Consider the following 22111-nt stretch of genomic DNA (forward strand, 5'->3'; position numbering starts at 1 on the left):
AGGCGTTAACATGCGGGGTGAATTTGGATCTGATGGACCTTTTAGGATATCAAATAAAGGTCCCAACTCTCCTGTTGGTATACTAGATAAGGCCTTATCCAATTTATGTCTCCTAATAACTTTTGAAAGTCATTAAGTGATTTGAGTTGATCTACTCGTATTTGAATTTTTGGTGGATGGACCATGGTTGAGAATAATAGAACTCCTAAATAATTGGAAATTTTAATTGTACTTTATCTATTGCTATCTCTAGATTATAATTTTTTAATAAGTTTGTAAGTGTGACATAACATTCTAGCAATGTGTTTTTATCTTTGTGTGCTAATATATATATCATCCATATAGTGAAATATTTGTAGTTCAGGATTTTGATTTCTAAGTGGCTGGATTACTTTGTTAACATAAATTTGACACATAGTTGGGCTGTTAGCCATCCCTTGAGGGAATACTTTCCATTCATATCTCTGATCAGGATCTTCATGATTCAGTGCAGGGATAGTAAATGCAAAACGTGGACTATCCTCAGGATGAATTGGAATTGAAAAAAAAACAATCTTTAATATCTATAACTAAAACATACCAGGTTTTTGGCAAAGCAGACAATGGAGGAATCCCCAATTGAGCAGGTCCCATAATAACCATCTCATTATTAATGGCTCTTAAATCTTGCAATAATCTCCATTTACCATATTTCTTTTTGATGACAAAAATGGGAGTATTATGGGGAGATACAGAAGGTTGTATATGTCCTTCCGCTAATTGTTGTTTGACCAGGTCATGGGCTGCTTGTATCTTTTCTTTAGTCAGGAGCCACTGAGGAACCCATACTGGTCTTTCTGATTTCCAAGTAATTTTTATTGTCTCAGTGGCCCTTTCTGAAAATCCAACCCATGTCTGTCCGTTCCTTGATCTATTTGTATTGGTGTTGCTATACCTTGTTCTTATATTTCTAATCTTCTTCCTTTCCTAAAACCTTGTCTAGTCATAATAGTGGGTGCATTTTGGTTGATGTTATTTGTTAATGTCAAACCTAATTGATCTAGAACATCTCATCCCCATAAATTTTCAGACTAGCAATATCAGCTTAATCTGGGAACTTGTTTGACATTCAGGTTTTGTCAGACATTCAGATTCATCCCAAAATACAGAGCTACAAACTCTGGGGATAAGGGCCAATAATCTGGGAGTACATGTGGGACTATTTCACTTATTAATTATATTTTTAATCAACTAATTAAGCTTTTAAAACATTTTTTAAATAACTTCAAATCCAGAAAAAAATTATAAGAAATAGTACTGACTGATCCTATTAGCCTTTGCTCAATTTTCCACATTGGTAAAGTCTTGTAAAACTATAGTGCAATATCACATTCAGGTTCATGACATTGATATAATCAAGCTACAAATGCAGAACATTTCTGTCACCACAATGATCATTCACATTTCTTTTTGTAGCTACTTCCACTTGCCCTCATCTACTCCTTAACCCCAGCAACCATAAACTTGTTCTACATTTTTACAATGTTGTCATTTCAAGAATGTTATACAAAAGAAATCATATAGAATATAACTTTTGAGAATTGGCTTTTTTTAAGGAAGCATACGGATCATCTAGATTATTGTGTATTACAAATATGTTCCTGAGCATTACCAATTAGTATTCCATGTGTGGATATGTCATAATTTGCTTAACCATTGGCCTGTTGCAATCTCATTTAACAAGCTTTCCAGGTAGGGTATTCTCAAGGTTGACCACCACTGATGTTTAGACAAGTGAGCTCTGAGCCCCAGCATGCTGGTCCCCAAATAAACCCTTTGCTGTTGCATGAGACAGTCTCTTGGTGGTCTCTTCCTCTGACGTTTTGCCAGTCCCTTACAATTTGAACACTGTTGTAGAGCTGTTAACAAAACTGACAAAGTGGCTAATGTTTATTAATTACCTATGAATGCCAGTTACTGTCTTGAGTACTTTATATTTCAACCATCAAAACAACATTTTGATGTTTATGCCATTATTATCTCCATTTTACAGTTGAGGAAATTGAGATGTCAGAAAATTGATCATCTTGCTAAGGATCTCAGAGAGATAAGGGGCTAGGGTGTGATATGGGAAAGGATTCAAACTCAAGTAGTCTAATCTAGAGTCTACACGTTTCTCTAACAAAAAACCCCTTGGAGAACTTAGGATATTCACACTTATTTATCAACAACACCCATTAAGAAGGTCAGAATCTCCCTTAGTCCTTGACAGTTTCAATAGCTCACTTGGCATAGAACGTATATCTTATTGAAAGTTTGGGTGAAGATAAAATCAGAAAGATAAAAATGCAGAATACCACTGGACTCTGTAAAGAGAGCTGGGAGCTGCCACTGACATATTCTATGTGTGCATAGTAGGAACAAAAGTGTTGCAAGGGACAAACATAAGGCAAGATAGCACAGGCAACGTTCTAATCTGTGTCCAGACATATGAAAGTTTTGACAGTGACTTCCTCAACAAGCAAAAGAAACACCAAACACTAAAGCTGGGTTCACTTCTAAACCACATCTAGAACAAAATATCAGCTGTTAAAAATAGCCTCCAGATCTGCATTATCGATTAAAATTGATAATGTTAAATATTAAACATTTTAACAATGTTTAGAAATCAATTTCTAAAAACACAGACAATGGTTATGACTGGATGTACTCAAATATAAAGAAACAACATTGCACTTTTTTTTTTAAAGTCTAGTTATGTCTGCACAGTTTGTTACTATGGAACCACATGTGATGTCACAAATTTGACATTCTAAATGCAGAGCCAGACTGAGCATGGGAAGCAATAGGAAATGGAGCTGAAGAGACAAAATCCTGCGTAACAACAAGAAAATTTCAAGTTAAAGAAATGAGTCAAACATCTTTGAAACAGAAAAAGAAAGTGAGTGAACCAAATGCCTAGACTCTTACCAATAAGCTGAGGAAATGTAAATGTTAATCTACCCTTCACCTCAGGGAATGCCCCGCAGAAAACAAATAATTTCAGATAATGGCTCTATGTAGAGGAAAGCTGAGGTAGAAGAAAAGGAAACTATGACAGGAAAACAATAGATTAACATTTACAGACTAACTCAATTCAGTAAGTCAGAGTTTCTTGAGCACATGATCTTAAATGGTAAGAAGTAAACACCCAATGTCTGTCTCTGAAGAATGCACAGCATAGAAAGACCAAGAAGAAACCCATAAAACAAAATTCAGTGCTCAGCAAAGTTTAGACAAAAGACACAGACAGTACAAACTTTACAGTACAGACAATGTTTACCTCTGTGATCTGCCCCCAGGCAACACTAAGCTGAATTTCAAAATGACTAAAGGAAGAGGGCATTACAAGGAGTCCAGGGTGGCATGTGGGCAAATACAAGTCATTTGGCATCTGTAGAACCTGAAAGAGTTGTACAAGTTGGAGATGGACAGGAGTGCATTACAAGGCTCCTGGTCTGTCTAACCAAGTAAATCAGATTTACATTTTATAATAAGCTTGACAGATTTAGAAGTGGGAAGGATTTGAGGCCATGAAATCCGTTCAAAGGCCATAATCTAAGAACTATGATAAGAAGTCTGCAATAAAGTAATAGTAAAGAGAGAGAATGGGACTTAAAATATCTTTTGGAGTTAGAAATGATAGGATATTATGGTGACTGATATGGCAGTGGTGATGAAAAATTTTAGAATTAGTTTGAGAGCCATGTAGCTAATTCTCTGGGATCATATTCTTATTCAATTAACACTGATGACACATTCCTGGTCCAAGGCATACAGCATAAATGGATGAACAGAGATGGCTTCTGAAGGACCTTGGTCTGTTTAAGCTCCTTAAACAGAAAAATGACACTAATCTTGGTCACATCAATGGTATTGAATTACTTGAAACAATGTAAACAGTTGCTAAGTTTATCTCCCAATGGAAAATTAAGACATGAATGTTTGAATAGGTTTCTGTAGAGTGAGTTATCTTCTTTTCTCCCATGTGGTTTTCCTTATTAATTTTTTAATAAGGAAATGGTCTAGATGCTGAAAGTAATTTGACAGTAAGAACAGAAAATGTCTGTAATAAATCTTTACAGAATGAGAGTTCTCATTATTAAGACTCATAATAATATTGTTGAGGCTCAGATACTCAGAACCCTGGCACTTGAGTAATTAAGAAAACAAATAGGGAAAAGGTTAGGGAGTGAGAATTATTAAATTATGCTATGTGCATATACGAATGCCATAATGTATCCCACTATTATGTCAAATTACAATGCACAAAAAATAGCTGTTATTAATATATTCAAGGAAATTAAAGAGAATTTTACCATTAAAAAAAAAGGAAAATGAACATGGAAATTTTCAATTCTATATGGCAAAGTGAAAAGTTCCATAAGTAGCAACTTTTAGAGGAAATGAAGGGGGAAAAAAACAGTTCTGTACAAACAAGGTCATATTTAAATCCAACCTCTGCTGAACCCTGGAAAATCCTCCCATAGCATTTCCCATAAGAATAATTAAGTGATAAATGTGTCAATATTTCAAACCAATGAACCAACAAATTTTTATAAAAATGATTTGTGTAATTCATATTTGTAAAATGTGTTATTTTTATCCAGGCTTGTTAGAATGGGGAAAATATAAGGTCTAAAGTTCATACTTTTATATTAGCAAGGAGAAAAATTCTGTTTTAGTTATCCTTTTATTCCCAAACCCAAAGTATCTAATGCCCCTGAGTTTAAAAATTAATAAGTATTTTTTTTTGTTTTTATATTAAGAATGAGAATGGGATGAGGCAATCAAAAGAGAGTCTAGAAGGAGAAAAAAGAAAGGAAACTGAAAAGTCGGGAGTTCGGCTAAGCAATCAGGTGAGCTGAACTCTGCGCCTTTGAGGAAAACAAGGAGCAGAAGGCGCAATGGCAAATTCCAAGAGGCAGGGGAATTCCTGGAGAGAAAACTGAGCTGCTGATATCTGTAGTAAGGGATAAGTAATGTCCTCATGAGAAGGCTAAGAACAAACTTAGGAGACGCGGACCTCATCTTCCCCAGCGTCCACATCCGGCAGTTTATGCAGAATATGTGGTGTAGAAACTACAGCAGCCTCCTCCACTCAGCAGACAGGAGACTGGCCTCTGTCAGATCAGGGAGGGAATGGGAGTCTGGCCATCACATTGATCGTTTTCTGCACAATCTTTCAGATGAGGCATGCAGTCTATCCGAATCACCCGCTGAGATGTTGCCCCATGCGGGGTCACCCGTCGTGTAGACGCTGCCTTTGTGCAGTTGAGGGAACTAGCCCCTGCCGCACAATACGTATTTATATTCACGTGTGCCTGTTGTGGGAGCAGGGCCGGCAGATCACCATGATGAGGGTGAGCAGAGATTGCATGACCTGATTTGGGAGGGGAGCCCCAGGCAATCTGGGAAGGGGAAGGATGTGGGGAACAGAAACTCTTCGACTTGTCTCTCCATGGACTCCGCCCACAGGAAGGCCAGGGGGCTTTATGCCCTTGTAGGCGGTTACTTTAGAACCCTGCTGCAGACAAACACCGGCTATCCTCAGGCAAACCCATCAGGTAATTTTTCTAGTATGGACTAATAGATTATCCTTAAGAGAGGAAATGGGGGAAATGGAGGAAAGATGTTCAGCTGTACTAAGTATTATAAAAGGAGAATCATGGTTGAAAAAATAGGAGGCTATCAGACTTGGAGCCTTGGTAACTCAAGCTTCATACAGAAGTCAGGGTTGGGCCAGAGCTACAACAGTGCACAGGACTTAGGTTGAATAAAAGGTCACAGAGGCCAGGGGCCTTTTCAATGGTTGCTGTTATTTTTAGCCTGATATAACTATTCTGTAGTTATGCACACAGAAGCAACAAGTGGTGGGGAAACACATCCTGGCTCTCTTGTCTCCTTTAGGGATCCCAAGAGTCATTGCAGAAGCCAGACTCTCGAGCAAGTGTTGTACGAAGTCAGTGGTCTAGGACATCTCGGAGCCCATCCACCAAACCTCCATCAGTAGAGGAGTCAAGAAGCAGGAACACCAGTCTTAAGGTAAAACTAGAGATGAAAGGGTGGGGGGAAGCAGATTAAAAGCAATAATGGTTTACATCTATTGAAGCTTTCTACATGCCAGGCCCTATCCCTCTATACTTTATGTTTTTTTAGTTAATTTAACTATAACAAAAACTCTCTCATAAGCTCCCATTTTATCACTGAGGAAATTGAGGAATCAACTTGCTGAAGGTTTCACAGTAACTAAGTGGTAGAGGTCAGATTACAACTCAGGAGTTTCTATGTCTAGAGCCTGCACATTTTCTCTTACCTTTCTTCATCCATTCAAAAAAAATTCATTGAGTACCCTTGGCTCTCAGAAGAGGATATAGAAAGGTTAAAAGACAAAAAATTAATCCCATTGGATTGTGTGTGCTTTGGCCCCTTAACTAGGCCTGATCACATAAGTAAAAGTATATGTATATACATGTATATATAGAGAATTTTTTTCAGATGCAGAGAAAATAAAGATCTAGTCACTGGAAGAATATGTATTCATACATGTATTCATTTATCTATCTCTGTCAGGCTGGGCTCAACAATCTCATCAAGAACTTCCCTTTGAGTTACATGTGAAACAATCATAAAAACTGTAAAATATATGGATGTGTAATAATTTCTTACACACCTTAGTAGAAGAGACCCTTCTCAAGAATGGTTCCTACCTATTGAGGAAAAGGGTTTTCTGCTACTGAGCTGCTGCAGGTTACTGTAAAGGCAGTGAAAGGTTTTTGCTTCTCCAGTCTTAGCATTATTCACATGGCAAATAGGGAGACAGGCCCTCTCTATGCCAGGTGGAGAGTTCTGGTAGGAAGGTCTGGCGCAGCTTGCACATGGAGATAACTAGAGGCCACACAGTGAGGTACTGGCCAAGCAAGATCTGCTACTCAAGGTCTTTCAGAGGCCTCTGTCTAGGCAGGTACATGGCAGGCAAGGGCAGAACCTTGCAAACTGGGTGCCACCTGCCTGAGGGTGAGGAAAAGGACCTATATCTTAACTACTTACAACCAAAAAAGGTGATGCTGCCAGATGCATCTGTGAGGTGCTGATGGGGAAGCTAGGGGACAATGAAAGCAGTGTGTGTCTATTTAACAGAAATATGAAATTCCTAATTTCATAGACTAGAAATGCCTGACCCCTTTAGGCTCTATTTAAAGGAGCTTAGATGAACCATGATCCCTCTTGGACCAGTCCAGACAAAATAGGCAGCTTTCCTTTATCAGAGTTGGGCTGAGATGGGGATAAGGATCTGGATCAAACCTTGAATCCAGGCACCAATTTTCTTGCTCTAGCTCCAAAACAGCTCCACAACCTCCCGAACTTCATCTACTTCCCCCAGCCAGGAGGACTCTCCACCACCACAGGCTTCGCCAGAACCCTCTCCACCAATGCCCAAAACGCAGCCAGAGCCAGAAATGCCTCTCGAATCGCAGCCTCCCACGCCCCCCGAACCAGAGTCCAGCCAGAGGCGCAAGAAGTACGATGGCCCCACGCCCCCAGGGTCTGAGACCAGCAGGCGCAAGAAATACGATGCTCCCTCACTCCCAGAACCAGAGTCCAGCATCAGGCGCAAGAAGTATGAGCCTCCAGAAGCCTGGGCTCAAAGCCTTGGGCGTGATGTCCGCGATAACCGGAACTCTCTGGCGCGGGACACACGCAGTGACTCACGAGACTCGCACATGCAGCCGCGGGAATATTCGCGCCCGACTCCCACCGAGTGGAAGGCCTATTCCCAGCGTCGCCCGCACTACCCTACCTCCATCCAGATGGATCTCGACTGTATGTCGGAAATGCAACAGCAGAAGCTGCAGGAGGAAGACGAGATAGATGAGGCCTACTGGGCATCCGTGAAGCTGCTGTACGAGAAAATCCCCAGTTCCTCGCGCCCACGGCCGGTGAGCAGGCCCCCAGTGCAGGTACCCCAGGAGTGCCTCCTGCAGCCCCACAACCTCCCTCTAGTCCATTGCATAGCCAAGTCAGTTCAGGTTCTTCCCGCCCCACCGGCTCCTATGCAGTCCCTCTGTCTGTTGATATCTCCTCCTGTCCTTGCCCTTCTTTGCAGCCCAAACCCAAGAACGCCATCACCATCGCTGTGTCATCTCGGGCACTCTTCAACATGGTGGATGACAGGAGAATCTATGAGGAAGAAGGTCTGGAAAAGTACATGGAATATCAGCTCACTAATGAGAACGTCATCCTGACTCCCGGGCCCGCGTTCCGCTTTGTCAAGGTATCCACAAGATGTCTGGCTCTGCCAGGACCTTGGACTGCGAGAGAAGGACCAGGGCCCACCTTTGGGAACTCTACCAGTTCCCCCTACATTTTCTGGACGATTTTTGTCAATTTCCTAGGTCCTTCTCTCTACCTACCCCCAGAGATAATTCTAGTAAATTGAACATTATAAAAATTTTTAACATGCCTTACCTATGATTATTGCCCCAGTTCACCTTAGGTTTTCACTTATAGGACTTTAGCCCATAGTCCTAGATGTGGGACGTTACCTTTCCTATTAAGAAGCAATAATGAGTTTATAATCCTGAGTAGAAATAAAACATCTTATTAAAATGGGATGAAAGTCACTTTAGCTGCTCTGGCCACAAAAATAAAAATTAAGAAAATGAAGATGTTTCTGGTACTGAGGGGCATGAATATGCACTGAATATATAGCACTCATAACAGATCCTCTGTGTAATTTACACAATTATTACACAATAATATAGCCATTCGAAAACAAATGACACCTCTAGGAGTTGTAGGTAGAAAGAACTATGGAACCCCAGTAGAAGCATGAGAGGAAATCCCAAACCTAAAGACCCTTGGTTTAAAAATAATATTCCCTTGCAGTAGGTATGGTAAAATTGGAACACACAGAGATGATCATTGTGGCCTCTGTAGAAAATGATGTATAAATTCCTAAAGCGTTCCGTATTTTTCACAGTAAAAAAAAAATGATGGTTAGATTATCATAAGGGCAGATTTTACAAATTAAAACAAACAAAGCATAAAAAAGGTTAGCCTGATCCTTCTATCTATCCCCCAGAGATAATTCTAATAATACTAAATGTGTGATGTTTGAACACATTAAATGTAAACCTTAACAGTGGTCCTATGTATGGGAGGTGGAAAATACAGAAATGAATGGTATAAACTTGACATGAAGGAGCCATAATCTCTTGGTGAAGACTCTTCAGAGCTTGAATCTGATCCTGATGAGGTGCTTCCTCTCCAGCCTCCCAAGGCCCATCTTGCCTGTGCCTCTTTACTTACATCCTTGTTTATAACCTGCAGGCACTGCAGCATGTCAATTCTAGACTCCGAGATCTGTATCCTGATGATCAGGAATTATTTGATATTGTACTGATGACTAATAACCATGCCCAAGTGGGAGTGCGGCTTATAAACAGCGTCAATCACTATGGTAAGTAAAATAAATACCATGTGGAAGACCAGCTCATAGCTTTGGAAGAGAGAAGCCATGTTATTTTGCTAAACTGTGGCCTAACCAATGCAGTATCTTTGATATCGACACCCCCTCCTGAGTGAGGAATGTTTATTTGCCTATGTCAGAAGCAGAAAGGCCATGTTCATTTTTAACTTCAGCACAGAGTTGGGCTCAAAGCTCTGGACTTAACTTGTCAAGTGTGAATTTCAAAGTCTTAATCCCAGGCCCTGCAATATATTTCTGTTTTATGTTTTTCACTTCTGAACTTGACTTCAAGGGGCCATCAAACCAAAAGCTTTCTCTGCCTGATCAAACTTCTTGTTCACCACATATCCATGTTAAGGGTTTAAAGGTTTTCACCTCTCCTTTCCTCTTAAAAATCTGATTCTCCTGACTGCTCTCTCTTCCATACATCAAATCCATACTCATGCCAGTAAAAGTGTCTTGATTCCTTTACATGGAAAATTTGATTGGCTCTAGTCTCCAGAGCATTTCCATCAGTATATCACTTTTTCCTAAAGTTTCCATTTTCCTTACTTTGAAATTATCTGACTTTTTATTTGGTGTACAACTATTCATTTTTCTAAGGAATATATCCAGTCTTGTTGGCATATTAAGTCAAAATCAGGTTTAAATTGTACACTTTTAAATTTTAGGTTTAAATTGTACACTCTTAAATTTTAGGTTTAAATCGGGCATATTTATAAATAATCAAAATATATTTTGGGTTCATTACTGGGTTTAAGTTATTGTGTTTTATTTTATATTACCCTAATTATAAGATTGCTATCTTACTGAGACATAGTTTTAAAATTTTGCCTTTTAAAAAATGCAGCCTTCATAGAATTAAGAATGAAAAGAGAAAATGTATATAAAAGATTTAGCATAAATGAGTGGCATACAATAATCATTCAAAAAATGAAAAACTACTATTTTTAAGACACGTGGTTTTATTTGATTTAGTAGGTGATATAGGTTTATACATCCCTCACCACATTGAGTCTGCTGAATTTGGAAGCATAAGGAATTAGTTATTTAAATATGAAATCCCCCAATGAGCCAATTGTGCACAACTTTTTCATGAAACCTCATTGATAAACTAACAGTTTTTCTCCAGAGTTAGTTAGTACTTTCTCTGCTGTGGTCTTTGTTATAACTTTTTACATACCCAGCTCCTCAGGAAACTGTGATCTCCTTTTGAAAAGGAACAATATTTTAATCATTTCTGAAAACCTAGTGTCACCAAATATTTTCTGGATCATTAAATTAATAATTTACAGATTTGTAGGGTCCGATTTTGTGTCACTTATACCCAACATTAGTTCATGTTTAAAAGTAAAAGTATTTTCTTAGCATGAAAGCAGCCATACTTCACCTCTACTGTTGATGGATCCCACCCACTCCCTTTGACCCTACAGTGTCAAACAGCTGACTCAACTGATAGCTTACTTTATATTGCATGCATCTACCCAGCTTCTCATAGATCTACAAAAGACTCTGAATAGATATATAATATTTTATTATATGTATGATATTATACTTCACCTAACTATACTCACATTATTGAACACGTTTTGCTTTCATATATAACCCTGAGCTAAGTAGAGAATATAGCCCAGTGGCAGAGCACTTGCCTAGCATGCTCCAAGGCTGGGTTCAATACCCAGTATCACAAAGAACAAAAATGAATAACCCTGACTTAAGATCTTTTAATATAATTTTTTATCAGTATTTCATATTATTTCCTTAGGATAAACCCCTGAAAGAAAGGAATCCTAGGTAGTATTTCAGACTTCTAAAAGCTCTTAATAGGTATTGTCAAATTAACTTTCTAGAAAAATTAACCAATTTATTCTTTGATCCACAGTATTAGTGGCTAGATGTCTATTTTACAAACTTATCACAAATAGGCAGTGTATTTTTAATTGTTGATATGAAAGGCATTTAATAGTATATAAATGTTGAGTCTACTAATAATTTCATTAAAAGCTTCAAGTCAGAAAAGAGTGACAATTTCAAATATTTTATTGTTCTTGGAAAACAGTTTAAATCCTAGCATTATTTATTATTACTATTGTATTGCTACTGAAGAATGGTACTTAAAATAGAGCCATACTTGATGACCCCCCTTTTTTTTTATTGGTTGTTCACAACATTACAAAGCTCTTGACATATCATACTTCGAACTGATGACCCCTTTTTATCAAGTAAGGAGGTCACAATGCAACAAAAAGAGCACACTGCTGTAGTCTAAACAAGAGGAAAATACCTCAAGTCTGCCCTATGCAAGTGAATGGGTGGGTTAGACAGGTCTTTGTGTCTCATTATCCTTTTCTGTCTTAAGGATAATATCTGGCATGCTTTTGTGAGAATAAACCAGCATGTTCTATATGAAAATGCTTTTAAAAAACTATAATGCATCAAAAAACATTCCCTATTTTATAAAATACCTGAGAAAAATTTTCAATATTGATGCTATGAAAGTAATTTTAAACTTTAATTATTTCCATAGTAATTTTCATTTAGATGTACAAATGAACTCACTTGGATTTAAAAATAAACTCAGTTATTCATAAGGTAACTTTCATTGATTTACAGTGAATGGTCTTTAGTCTGGGTCATAACAAAGTTTTTCTTGCCTAATAATAGGCCTACTAATTGACCGCTTCTGTTTGACTGGTGGAAAAAGTCCCATTGGCTATTTGAAGGCATATCTTACCAACTTGTATCTTTCTGCGGATTCTGAAAAAGTCCAAGAAGCAATACAAGAAGGTATTTTAACCCTCTAGTTAGTAAAGAGCTCTGCACTGATGATTCACATAGGATGATGTGGCTTATGTCTTGGGTCTTCTAAGGCGTTTTCACACTTGGAAGCCCTTATGCTTGTCCTTTAGAGCTTTGACTTTCCTGGAGGTGGGGGGGACCTCCTTAGTGACTGACCCACAATCTATTTTTACTTCCCACTCCTATTGAAACAGGTAATGAATGATAGGCCTCTGTTCTGAGAGGTGTGTGGGTAGAGAGGAGTTGTCTCATCAGATAATAGCTAGAGAGGAAATGGGGTTGGGAGGGCATTTGTTTTCGTTTTGTTTTGGTTTGGTTTGGGGTTTGTTTTGGGTTGGTGGGAGAAACTAAAACTCATGACCCTACAGAGTATTAATAGATCCCCATGATCTGTCAGGTATTGCCTCTGCAACAATGTTTGATGGAGCCAAAGATATGTCTTACTGTGACACACAGCTCCGTGTGGCCTTTGATGGGGATGCTGTCCTCTTCTCTGATGAGTCTGAACAAATTGCCAAAGAGCACGGGCTGGACAAATTCTTTCAACATGAAACACTATTTGAAAATAAGCCGCTTGCTCAGGTAGGTACATAAGCTCTGATTAATTTTGATGTACTGATTTTCCAACATAAGGATATAAATATTTGTTCATTATGATAGTTTTTTAAATTATTTTTGGCAGTCCCTTTTTCCCTGTTTCGTCCTTGCAGTTTTTTCTTTTCATTTGGGAATTCTTCACTTTGAAGCATCCACTGCTGACATTTTTTTTAAAATTTAAGAGTCTTTTAACTATCTTTTATAAATACTTCTGTGATCATCCCATGATAATGAGTTCACCCCCTCCAAATTATGAGTGACAGAGGAAACACCACCCACCAATACACCATTTCCACATAATAGGTTCTCAAAATATTAAGATAATTTCTACTAGATCAGTAAACACTTGTTTCTCTCAAAAAAAGACATCACTTAACTGAGAAAATAGCAAGACTAAGAGTTTGAACTGAATCAAATATGAATCTCAAAAAGTGCAAATTGTGAAGACTTAATCAAACTGAAAGTAAATATTTACATTTCAAGAACCCATCCATGAACTGAAGTGTTAAAATCAATATATGAAATGAAAAAAACCTACAACTTCTGAACCAAAGGAAATTGAAACATCAAATCATTCAGTTTCAAGCTAGGATTCTTCAGTCATTCAGTTTTCTTTTTTTTTTCCCCTCAGTTCTCTTTGAACCTTAATAATCTTAAATATTGTTATTTTGGCTTTCATGAATAAAACTATGAATGTACTGTTCAAAAACTGAAAAGTTTTACTATTTCGTAACCTCACACTAGGGAAGTGATATTTAAATTATGATGAAGTCAGTTTTATCAATTTGTTCTCACAAATTTCGCTTTCAATGTGTTATCTAAGAAATGTTTGCCTAAAATCCAGGTCACAAAGCTTTGTCTTCTCTGTTGATGTTCAGAAGTTTTATTGTTTTAGGTCTTACAATCATGATCTCTTTTGAGTTAATATTGTGTTGAAATAAAATATTGCCTGTAGTTTATTTTCTCTGCTTTTGGATACACTGATTGTTCTAGCACTATTTGGTGAAAAGGCTTTCTGGTCTGTTCCTTTGATATAAGTATTCATCTTTTCATCAATACTATACTGTCTTGATTATCATAGTTTTAGAGTAAGTCTTAAACTCAGTTGGTATGAGTTCTCTGACTTATTTTTCCAAAACTGTTTTTGATAGACTAACTCCTTGCATATTTATACAGATTTTAAAAGCTCTTATCTATCTTGGGGTGGAGGGGAAGTCCTGCTGCAACTTTCATTGGGTTTTTATTGAATTTATAGCTAAATATGGGGAGAACAAATACTTCAAAAATATTGAGTATTTTGGTTCATGGATGTGGTATATCTCTCCATTCATTTAGAATTTTTAAATTTCTTTATTTCATAGTGTTTTATAGGTTCCAGAATACAGATTTTGCATATTTTGTTAGTTCATACCTATACATTTTATGTTTTGATCATATTATAAATTGGTACTTTAAAAATCTTTAATGTCCAATAATTTATTGCAAAGACACAATAGATTTTTGTATGCTGACCTTGTAACCTTCAGTCCTGTTAAATTGCCTTTTTAGTCATAACATTTTTGTAGATTATTTGAGGTTTTCTTTTTTTTAAAGAGAGAGAGAGAGAATTTTAATATTTATTGTTTAGTTTTCAGTGGACACAACATCTTTGTTTGTATGTGGTGCTGAGGCCACACACATGCCAGGCGAGCGCGCTACCACTTGAGCCACATCCCCAGCCCCTTATTTGAGTTTTTCTAAGTAGGCAACAATGGTGACTATGGATGAAGACAATGTTGTTTCTATCTTTCTATGTTGTATGTTTTTTCTTTATCTCTTCTGCCTAATTACCTTGCTAGTCCATCCAGTACAATGTTTAATGGTAGTGATGAGAATGGAACTCCTTGACCTGACCTTAGGGGAACATCTTTAACTCTTAAGCATGTTAGCTATAGGTTCTTTTTAGATCCCTTTGTCAACTTGAGAGAGTTGCCTTCGATTGCTAGCTTTTTTTTTTTTTTTTTGTAAGTGGATGTTGGATTTTTGTATGTATTGAGAAAATCATGTGGTTTCTCTAGTTTATGGATATATAAATTACATTGGTGCATGTTAAATGTTAAAGCAGTTTTGCTCTGTTGGTATAAACTCAGGTTGTCATATGATATCCCTTTTTATATACTGCTGGATCCAACTTGCTAAAATTTAGATTTTTCTTTGCCTTCATGTTCATGAACAATATAGTTCTATAGTTTTCTTACAATATCTTGAACTAATTTTGGTCAAAGAGAAATGCTGATATCATAAAAATAATGCAAACTATTTTAAATGTTTGGTAGATCTTTCTAGAGAAGCCATCTGGACCTGGACTTTTCTTAATAGCTACAGAGCTATTATTCATATTTTCATTTCCTTTCTTCTCTGTGTTTATGAATTTGTATCTTTTAAGGAATTCATCAGTTTCAATTAAGTTGTTTTTATGAACATAAAGGTTTTTTATATTTTCTTTAATTATTTACAGGATCCTTAGTGACGTGTCTCCTCTCTCATTTCTGATATTAATAATAAGTATCTTCATTTATTTGTTGATTTATTTGGTCACTCTCATCAGAGATTTATCAATTTTATTTATCTTTTAAAATGAACCAGATGTTTCTAAGATTTTTAATGTGGAAGCTGAGGTCACTGATTTGAGACCTCATTTCATTTCTTATGAAGTTTCCTCTATACACTGCTGTAGTTACATTCCCTAAATATTAGTAAGTAGTATAATTTTCATTCGGTTAAAAATATTTTTTTAATTTATATCTTCCACTCTTATCCTTTAGCTATTTAGAAGTAAATTATTTAATTGTCAAATATTCTGAGTTTTTCCAAATATTGGTAGATTATGCACAATACACTCTCGAGCAATATGATACATATCATCTTTCTATAAGATTCCATATCATCTTTGTATAAGATGACAATGTACCCCCAAAACACTATTTAACACTCTACCATATTTTGTAGCATTGAGTTCATACATTTTATCTATAAACTCTCAAAACCCTGTTAGCTACTTTTTATTCTGGTAATCAAATATCTTTGAGTGAATAAGGATAAGACAAAAAAATGTCTTTTATATTCATAGTATTTTAAATATTTGCATGATCACCTTTTCATATTTCATGTAAGAAAATTCTGCTGGTAATGAATTATGTTTTTCTTTGCCTTAAAAGTCATTTCTCCTTATTTTTAATAACATTCTGGGTTTACTGTATTTTTTCTTTCAGCACTTTGAAGATGTCTTTCCATTGTCTTCTAATGTCATTCTATATAGGTTCTGATAACAAATTTTCTGAAATTTCTATCTGTGGTCCTCTGTATGTATCCATTTCTCCCTGGCTGCCTTCAAGATTTTCTGTGTATTTTTTATTTAGGCTGTTTAAATACTGTGTGTGTGTGTGTGTGTGTGTGTGTGTGTGTGTGTGTGTGTCCCACAGAATTTCAGTGTTTTGCTCTCTTTCTCTCCACCCTTTTATTCATTTTTTTTAAGTCTGGGTAATTTCTATTCATCTATTTTTTCAAGTTTATTCATTCCTTTCTTAGCCATGATGAGTCTACTAGTATATCCATTGAAAGTATTCATTTCTGTGAAATCGTTTTTATTTCTAGAATTTCCCTTCAACTCTCTTTTCCTCATGCGTGATATCTACTTTAAAGTAGATGCTGAGATATTAATTATAGTCTCCTTCAGTTGCTTCTGTTATATTTATGACATTTGGGTCATCACCAAGTCTAACCTTTTTTATTTCTCTTGAAAGAGAATTGCACTTTCGTTTTGTTCAATTTTTGTGGTTTCATAAAATTTGATATTACTAATTGTAGTGTATGAATGTGAAGACTTTTATGAATAATATTTTTGCCTTGTAACAGTTATTCTTCCTCTTCTACTAGAAACTATTATGATATATTGAATCAATGTAATCAAGAGTTAAGCTGGTTTTAGATATTGTGCTATGATTTTCTTCACTGCATCACAGGCTTCAAATTTTTCTAGTATTAAATGTGTTCTAAAGATGCAGCTAGGTTTGCCCTGAGGGTTTTCTGCTGTACTTTCAGCTTTAGGCCTTCTCTATAAGTCTGTGTCTCAGATGAATCTACATTCCCAGCTGTTGCTTCTTTGTCTCTCTGCCTGCTCTGTCTCTCCTAGGACTCTAAGGACAAGGACTTTGCCTTTCCCCCAGTAAAGGAAGATGCCTAATGGTCTGGGTCTATGATAAATTCTTCTGCCTCCCCCAGGAGTAGAAGATTTTTCCTTTACCCTTTCCCAGTCATAGTAGATCTTTACTTGTGCCCTGGAGGATAACATGCTTAAAGTCTTTCTAGTAGTGAAGCCTCTAGGTCCTTGGGATATAGGCACTAGGTAGTATTTCAGTCATTTCTCAAAGTGGCTGTTCTGCTCTTCCAAGGCTGTACCATCAAGGATGGCTTTCTTCTGTCTCCTACTCTGCCTGAAATCTTTCTCATAAACACCTAGGCAAGTCCAGGCAGTAAAGTTTTGATAAAGTGTGTACTGGTGTCTGTGCATCACACAGCGTCTGTACTCATGATTCCATCCTTTATTAATGTGTTTTCTAAATCACCTGAATTTTTCATTCTTGCTTATACAGTGTCTGCTATTTCTTTCCTCAATGCTTTGCCATGGGTGTAGCAGCTCTTTCATCTCATCTTTACTTGGAAAGACACCCGTTTTTTCCTTAGATTCCATGGTAGTTGGTTGCCATTTAATATTGGCTCTCTTATGAACTGAAGAAAAGTTATAATACTTTCAGATTGTCAGGTGTTTTTCTTAAAGTAGGAATAGTCCTTTTGGCTTTCTACATCTTAGGTAGATTCCCAAATGTTTTAAATCATACATCTCCTCAAAAAAAGTATTTTTAATAACTTTGCCTAATAGTCTCACATTTTATTCATAAATTATATGCTTTTAGTAGTGAACAAATATATAGATTATAAAACATACACAAAAATAGAAGTAAAAGAGAATGAGTAGATAACTGGTTTGAATATGGTTACACAAATTCAATATTCCTATTTCATTCCTTTGGAAAGTATTCAGTGTAACAAGAATAGTGTCCTTCTGAGTATCAAAGACAAACTGTGACCACAATGGCTCCACCAATTTTACTGTATTTCCCAAATAAAAGGAAAAAGAGTCACAGTTTTTCCACTTATGCTTCTAACCTTTAGAAGTTAAATTTACTTGCTTATTCTGATATATGCAGCCTCAGAGGAAGGTAGAACCAAGCAAATATTAATATAAGAGGTCTTGTTTCCAGATAACATTTGGTTTCCTAAAAACAGAGAAGGAAACCTTTGAATTGTTAAAAAGTGAGTCTCCCCAAACCACCAACAGTTCCAAGGAAAATCCATCTACTTTGGTATAATTAATAAAAAGAGAATACAGGCAAAGATGCCAAGAGAAAAAGGCAGATCAAAAAATAACATCATTTAATAATAGTGGATGAAGAATTTTCACTAGGAAAAGTTTCCATGGTTCAGGTGAAGATAGTGAGAATTTGCCACAACAAAAACTTTAATATAAAGCAGAATCATAAAATATAAATAAAATGAAATAATCAGGGAAATAGATGATAAAATGTGAAATGTAGAGTGCCAAAATGTGCCAATATTAGTAGAATTGAAAATATTTTAGAGAGAAAAATGGCAGAAAAAGATCCCAGGGAAAGAAAGTCCAAAATATGTATAAGTGGAATCCCTGAAGTAAAACATTGAAATTACTGAGTGAGATGTGATTAAGTAAAGATCAAATTTATATAAAATACAAATCAAGAAAACATTCTTGTGTTATCAGATTTTAAAACATACATTAATTATTAAATTATTAGAGATATAAGTCCATGTTTTCTGATAGGAAAATAGAGCATCACTGAGATAGCCAAATTAAATTATTTGATTTCAAAGAATAATAATTATTTGGGCTGTCTGCCCACAGACAGACCAATCCACATAAGTGGTGGGTGGGTCGGGTAGTTATTAAGCTTCCCTCAGACTTTTCAACAGCCACACTCCATAGAAAAAAAACTACTTATAAGATCTTATATATACACAATGGAATATTATTCAGCATTAAAAAGAGAATAAAATTATAGCATTTGCAGGTAAATGGATGGAGTTGGAGAATATAATGCTAAATGAAGTAAGTCAATCCCCAAAAAACAAATACTGAATGTCTTCTCTGATATAAGGATGCTGATTCATAATGGGGATTGAGGGAGGGAGCATAGGAGGAATAGATGAACTTTAGATAAGGCAAAGGTGAGGGAGGAGAAGGGGGAGCATGGAGATGGGAAAGATGGTGAAATGAGACAGACATCATTACCCTAAGTACATGTTTGAAAACACGAAGGGTGTGACTCTACCTTGTTCAACCAGAGACATGAAAAATTCTGCTCTATTTGTGTAATATGGATTGAGTTGCATTCTGCTGTCACATATTACAAATTAGAATAAATAAAATAAAAAATTTTAAAAATTTTAAAAAAAGGTCTTATGGAGAGAAAATATAAATCATGGATTCTACATCTAGTCAAAAGCTGAAGCGCAGAGCAAACCACCAAACAGTTGAAAACACACTAAATTCTCAAGGATTATTTCCATGAGATTTTTCTGGAGAAAACTAGTAGAGTAAGACAAACTTTTTCCAACATGTGGATGACTGGATGGAGTAAAGCACAAATGGGCATAGAATATATTTAACCATAGATTTAAAGGTCTGCAGGGACTAGAGTAATGGCAAAAAAGGTATGTGTGTGGGGGGCTAATATTATGTGTCCTAACAATGCTGTAATTATATAACCAATGAGAAATAGAAAAATATATGGAAAAAAGAAAGTCTACAGAATATTAAGTATTCTGATGTTTTCATCTATAGTAATCAAAGAATAAAAATGTGAAGTTTCTAAAAATAAAGGAATATTTGATAATGTAAATGTAAACACTGAGAAAGATTAATTAAATGACTAAAAATTTTATGATGGATAAGTAGAGGATGAGATAAATATTGAGAAAAAATACTCTAATTTCTTTATTTCTCATAATAAAGTATAATAAACCAAGGATTTTAAAAAATAGAGGACTAAGCGTCCTAAAATGTTATAGTTACAAATGTGACCAGTAGAAGATAATTTAAAGCTTCTAACGTTAGAGAAACCATACATATATACATACAAAGGATAAAGACATTTAATGAATAATCTTTTAAAATTTTCAGACTTAGAAAATATAACAAAATTACAAAATAGAACCCATATAAAGCATATTTCTAATATGAATAAATGTAAAGGGATTAAAACTCATCTATTGTTTAAAAAAAGACTTCCAGATTTGATCACATAGCAAAATTCAGTTCTATTCTCTATTCAAGAAATATAGCCAAAACTATTCAGAAAGGTGGAAATAAAAGTAGGTATGAAAATATACAAAGAAACTATAAGACAAGGTTGGATTCAGGCCAAGATTTTTTTAAAAAACAACATTATACTAGACAAGTGAGTAAACTTTTAAAATATGCAATTCTGAAAAATTTAAATCAGTGCTTTTGGCAACCAACTAAAGTTAGAGTGTGATCATCTATAACTCTTTGCCACAAATAGTTTATGTCTATTGTCCTGGTTTAATTATTATGGAATGTTTCTTTCACATGTTAAAATATCTTTTTAAATTTTTTTAGTTGTTGATAGACCTTTATTTTATTTATTTATATGCTGTGTTGAGAACCAAACCCAGTGCCTCACACATGCCAAGCAAGTGCACTACTGCTGAGCCACAGCCCTAGCCCTAAAATAGCTTGACTTAGATGATAAATCATATGGTCATCCTATCTTAATTCCAGGAATGCAAATATGGTTGCATATAAGGATATATATTTACATAAATAAAGCGAGTTTTTAGCATTATTCCTTCAGCCTAGTAACACTGCATGTCATGTACTGTTAGATTAGATCTTTGTATAAGCTCTTATAAGCCTCTGCTATTTCAGTGATGACTTCCTTTGGTTCACTAGTTTACAGCTGTGACATATGTTCCTTTCACAGGGTCCCTTGAAAGGCTTTCTGGAAGACTTAGGCAGACTGCAAAAGAAGTTTTATGCCAAAGATGAACGGTTACTTTGTCCTATCAGGACCTACCTGGTTACAGCCCGAAGTGCAGCCAGCTCAGGTGCCCGGGTGCTGAAGACTCTTCGCCGCTGGGGTCTAGAGATAGACGAAGCTCTTTTTCTTGCGGGAGCCCCTAAAGGTCCCATCTTGGTGAAGATCCGTCCCCACATCTTCTTTGATGACCAGATGTTCCACATTGAAGGGGCAAAGAAATTAGGCACCATCACAGCTCATGTACCTTATGGAGTTGGCCAAAAATACCACACTTAGCGATGAGGACAAGAAAAAGAACAGTGACATTCTAGTATTACAGAGGAAACTTCCTTTGGATGTTTAGAGTAATCAGGTATTTTAGAAGCTTGGACCTAAAAACTAGCTCCTTTTGGAAGTTTCCTCTTCATGTTCTGGGGCAACATTTTCAACTATCAAGTAACCTTCAAGCTACTTCTCTTTGTCAATGCTGTTGAATGCCATTGCACCTGCCTTTGTGTAAATCATGATGACTCTTTAGGATAAATTTTGAATTTGAATACTTGAATGACTAAGGGGCTGTTTCAGAAACTTTCTTAGTTTCACAGAACAATGCTCATTTTTGTTCTGTGACATAGTATTATTACCTTCCTTTTCTTTCATTTTTTGAATTTGGTACATAGAATGAATTGTTACCCATCATCACCTTAGATTAGTGGTTTTCAAAGGTGGAAAGTGTTTTAAGTATGCTCTTGAAAAATAAGTTGAAATGAAAATGTTACTCTCTACATGCATGAGTTTACCAGTTTTGACACTTCATTTGGAAATAAAACAGCTGACTATATAAGCTTTGTAAGATAGGGCACTTTGTAAGACAAGTTCTAGACACAGCCTACTGAGAAGGGTTCTTTGAAACTTTCTTGGTGAGTTAATTGCCTCTGAACTATAAAACTTCATATTCAAAGACTCCTGCTTTGGACTAGGCAAGTTGTGCCAATATTCGTGTGAGGGGGGGAAATTGGCCACCACTTCAAAATGTGTCATGACATGTTGTATCATGGCCTCTGCCATTCTGTTATAATTTTTGTCTTACTTTCATTAACATTTGATTGGT

At 36.1% G+C, this 22111-nt stretch overlaps 1 protein-coding gene across 6 annotated transcripts; it reads left to right on the forward strand.

The window, feature by feature from the left end:
* Window positions 1–2887: 2887 nt before the first annotated feature.
* Nt5c1b (5'-nucleotidase, cytosolic IB) lies at window positions 2888–22111 on the forward strand. 6 transcript variants are annotated; one of them, XM_078029624.1, is made up of 11 exons: window positions 2888–2920; window positions 4788–4877; window positions 5208–5381; window positions 5929–6083; window positions 7367–7540; window positions 7631–7958; window positions 8126–8293; window positions 9352–9481; window positions 12155–12277; window positions 12687–12871; window positions 20965–22111. In XM_078029624.1, the coding sequence occupies exons 1-11, from the start codon at window positions 2888–2890 to the stop codon at window positions 21295–21297; spliced, it is 1893 nt and encodes a 630-aa protein (XP_077885750.1). In that variant the 3' UTR covers window positions 21298–22111. The 6 variants fall into 6 exon arrangements, with proteins under 6 accessions (XP_077885750.1, XP_077885751.1, XP_077885752.1 ...); XM_078029625.1 differs by having other exon boundaries at window positions 5929–6063; window positions 7356–7540; XM_078029626.1 differs by having other exon boundaries at window positions 5929–6063; window positions 7356–7540; window positions 7631–7910.

This window comes from Ictidomys tridecemlineatus, chromosome 12 (assembly GCF_052094955.1).
Source record: "Ictidomys tridecemlineatus isolate mIctTri1 chromosome 12, mIctTri1.hap1, whole genome shotgun sequence".
Lineage (NCBI taxonomy): Eukaryota > Metazoa > Chordata > Mammalia > Rodentia > Sciuridae > Ictidomys > Ictidomys tridecemlineatus.

Excerpts from the sequence above, each read along its gene's own strand:
- Nt5c1b (XM_078029624.1), top strand. The coding sequence starts at position 2,888 with ATGAGTCAAACATCTTTGAAACAGAAAAAGAAA. Across the intron at positions 7,541-7,630 it reads TCCAGCCAGAGGCGCAAGAA|GCGCAAGAAGTATGAGCCTC; the intron begins GTACGATGGCCC and ends GTCCAGCATCAG. Across the intron at positions 12,278-12,686 it reads CCAAGAAGCAATACAAGAAG|GTATTGCCTCTGCAACAATG; the intron begins GTATTTTAACCC and ends ATGATCTGTCAG.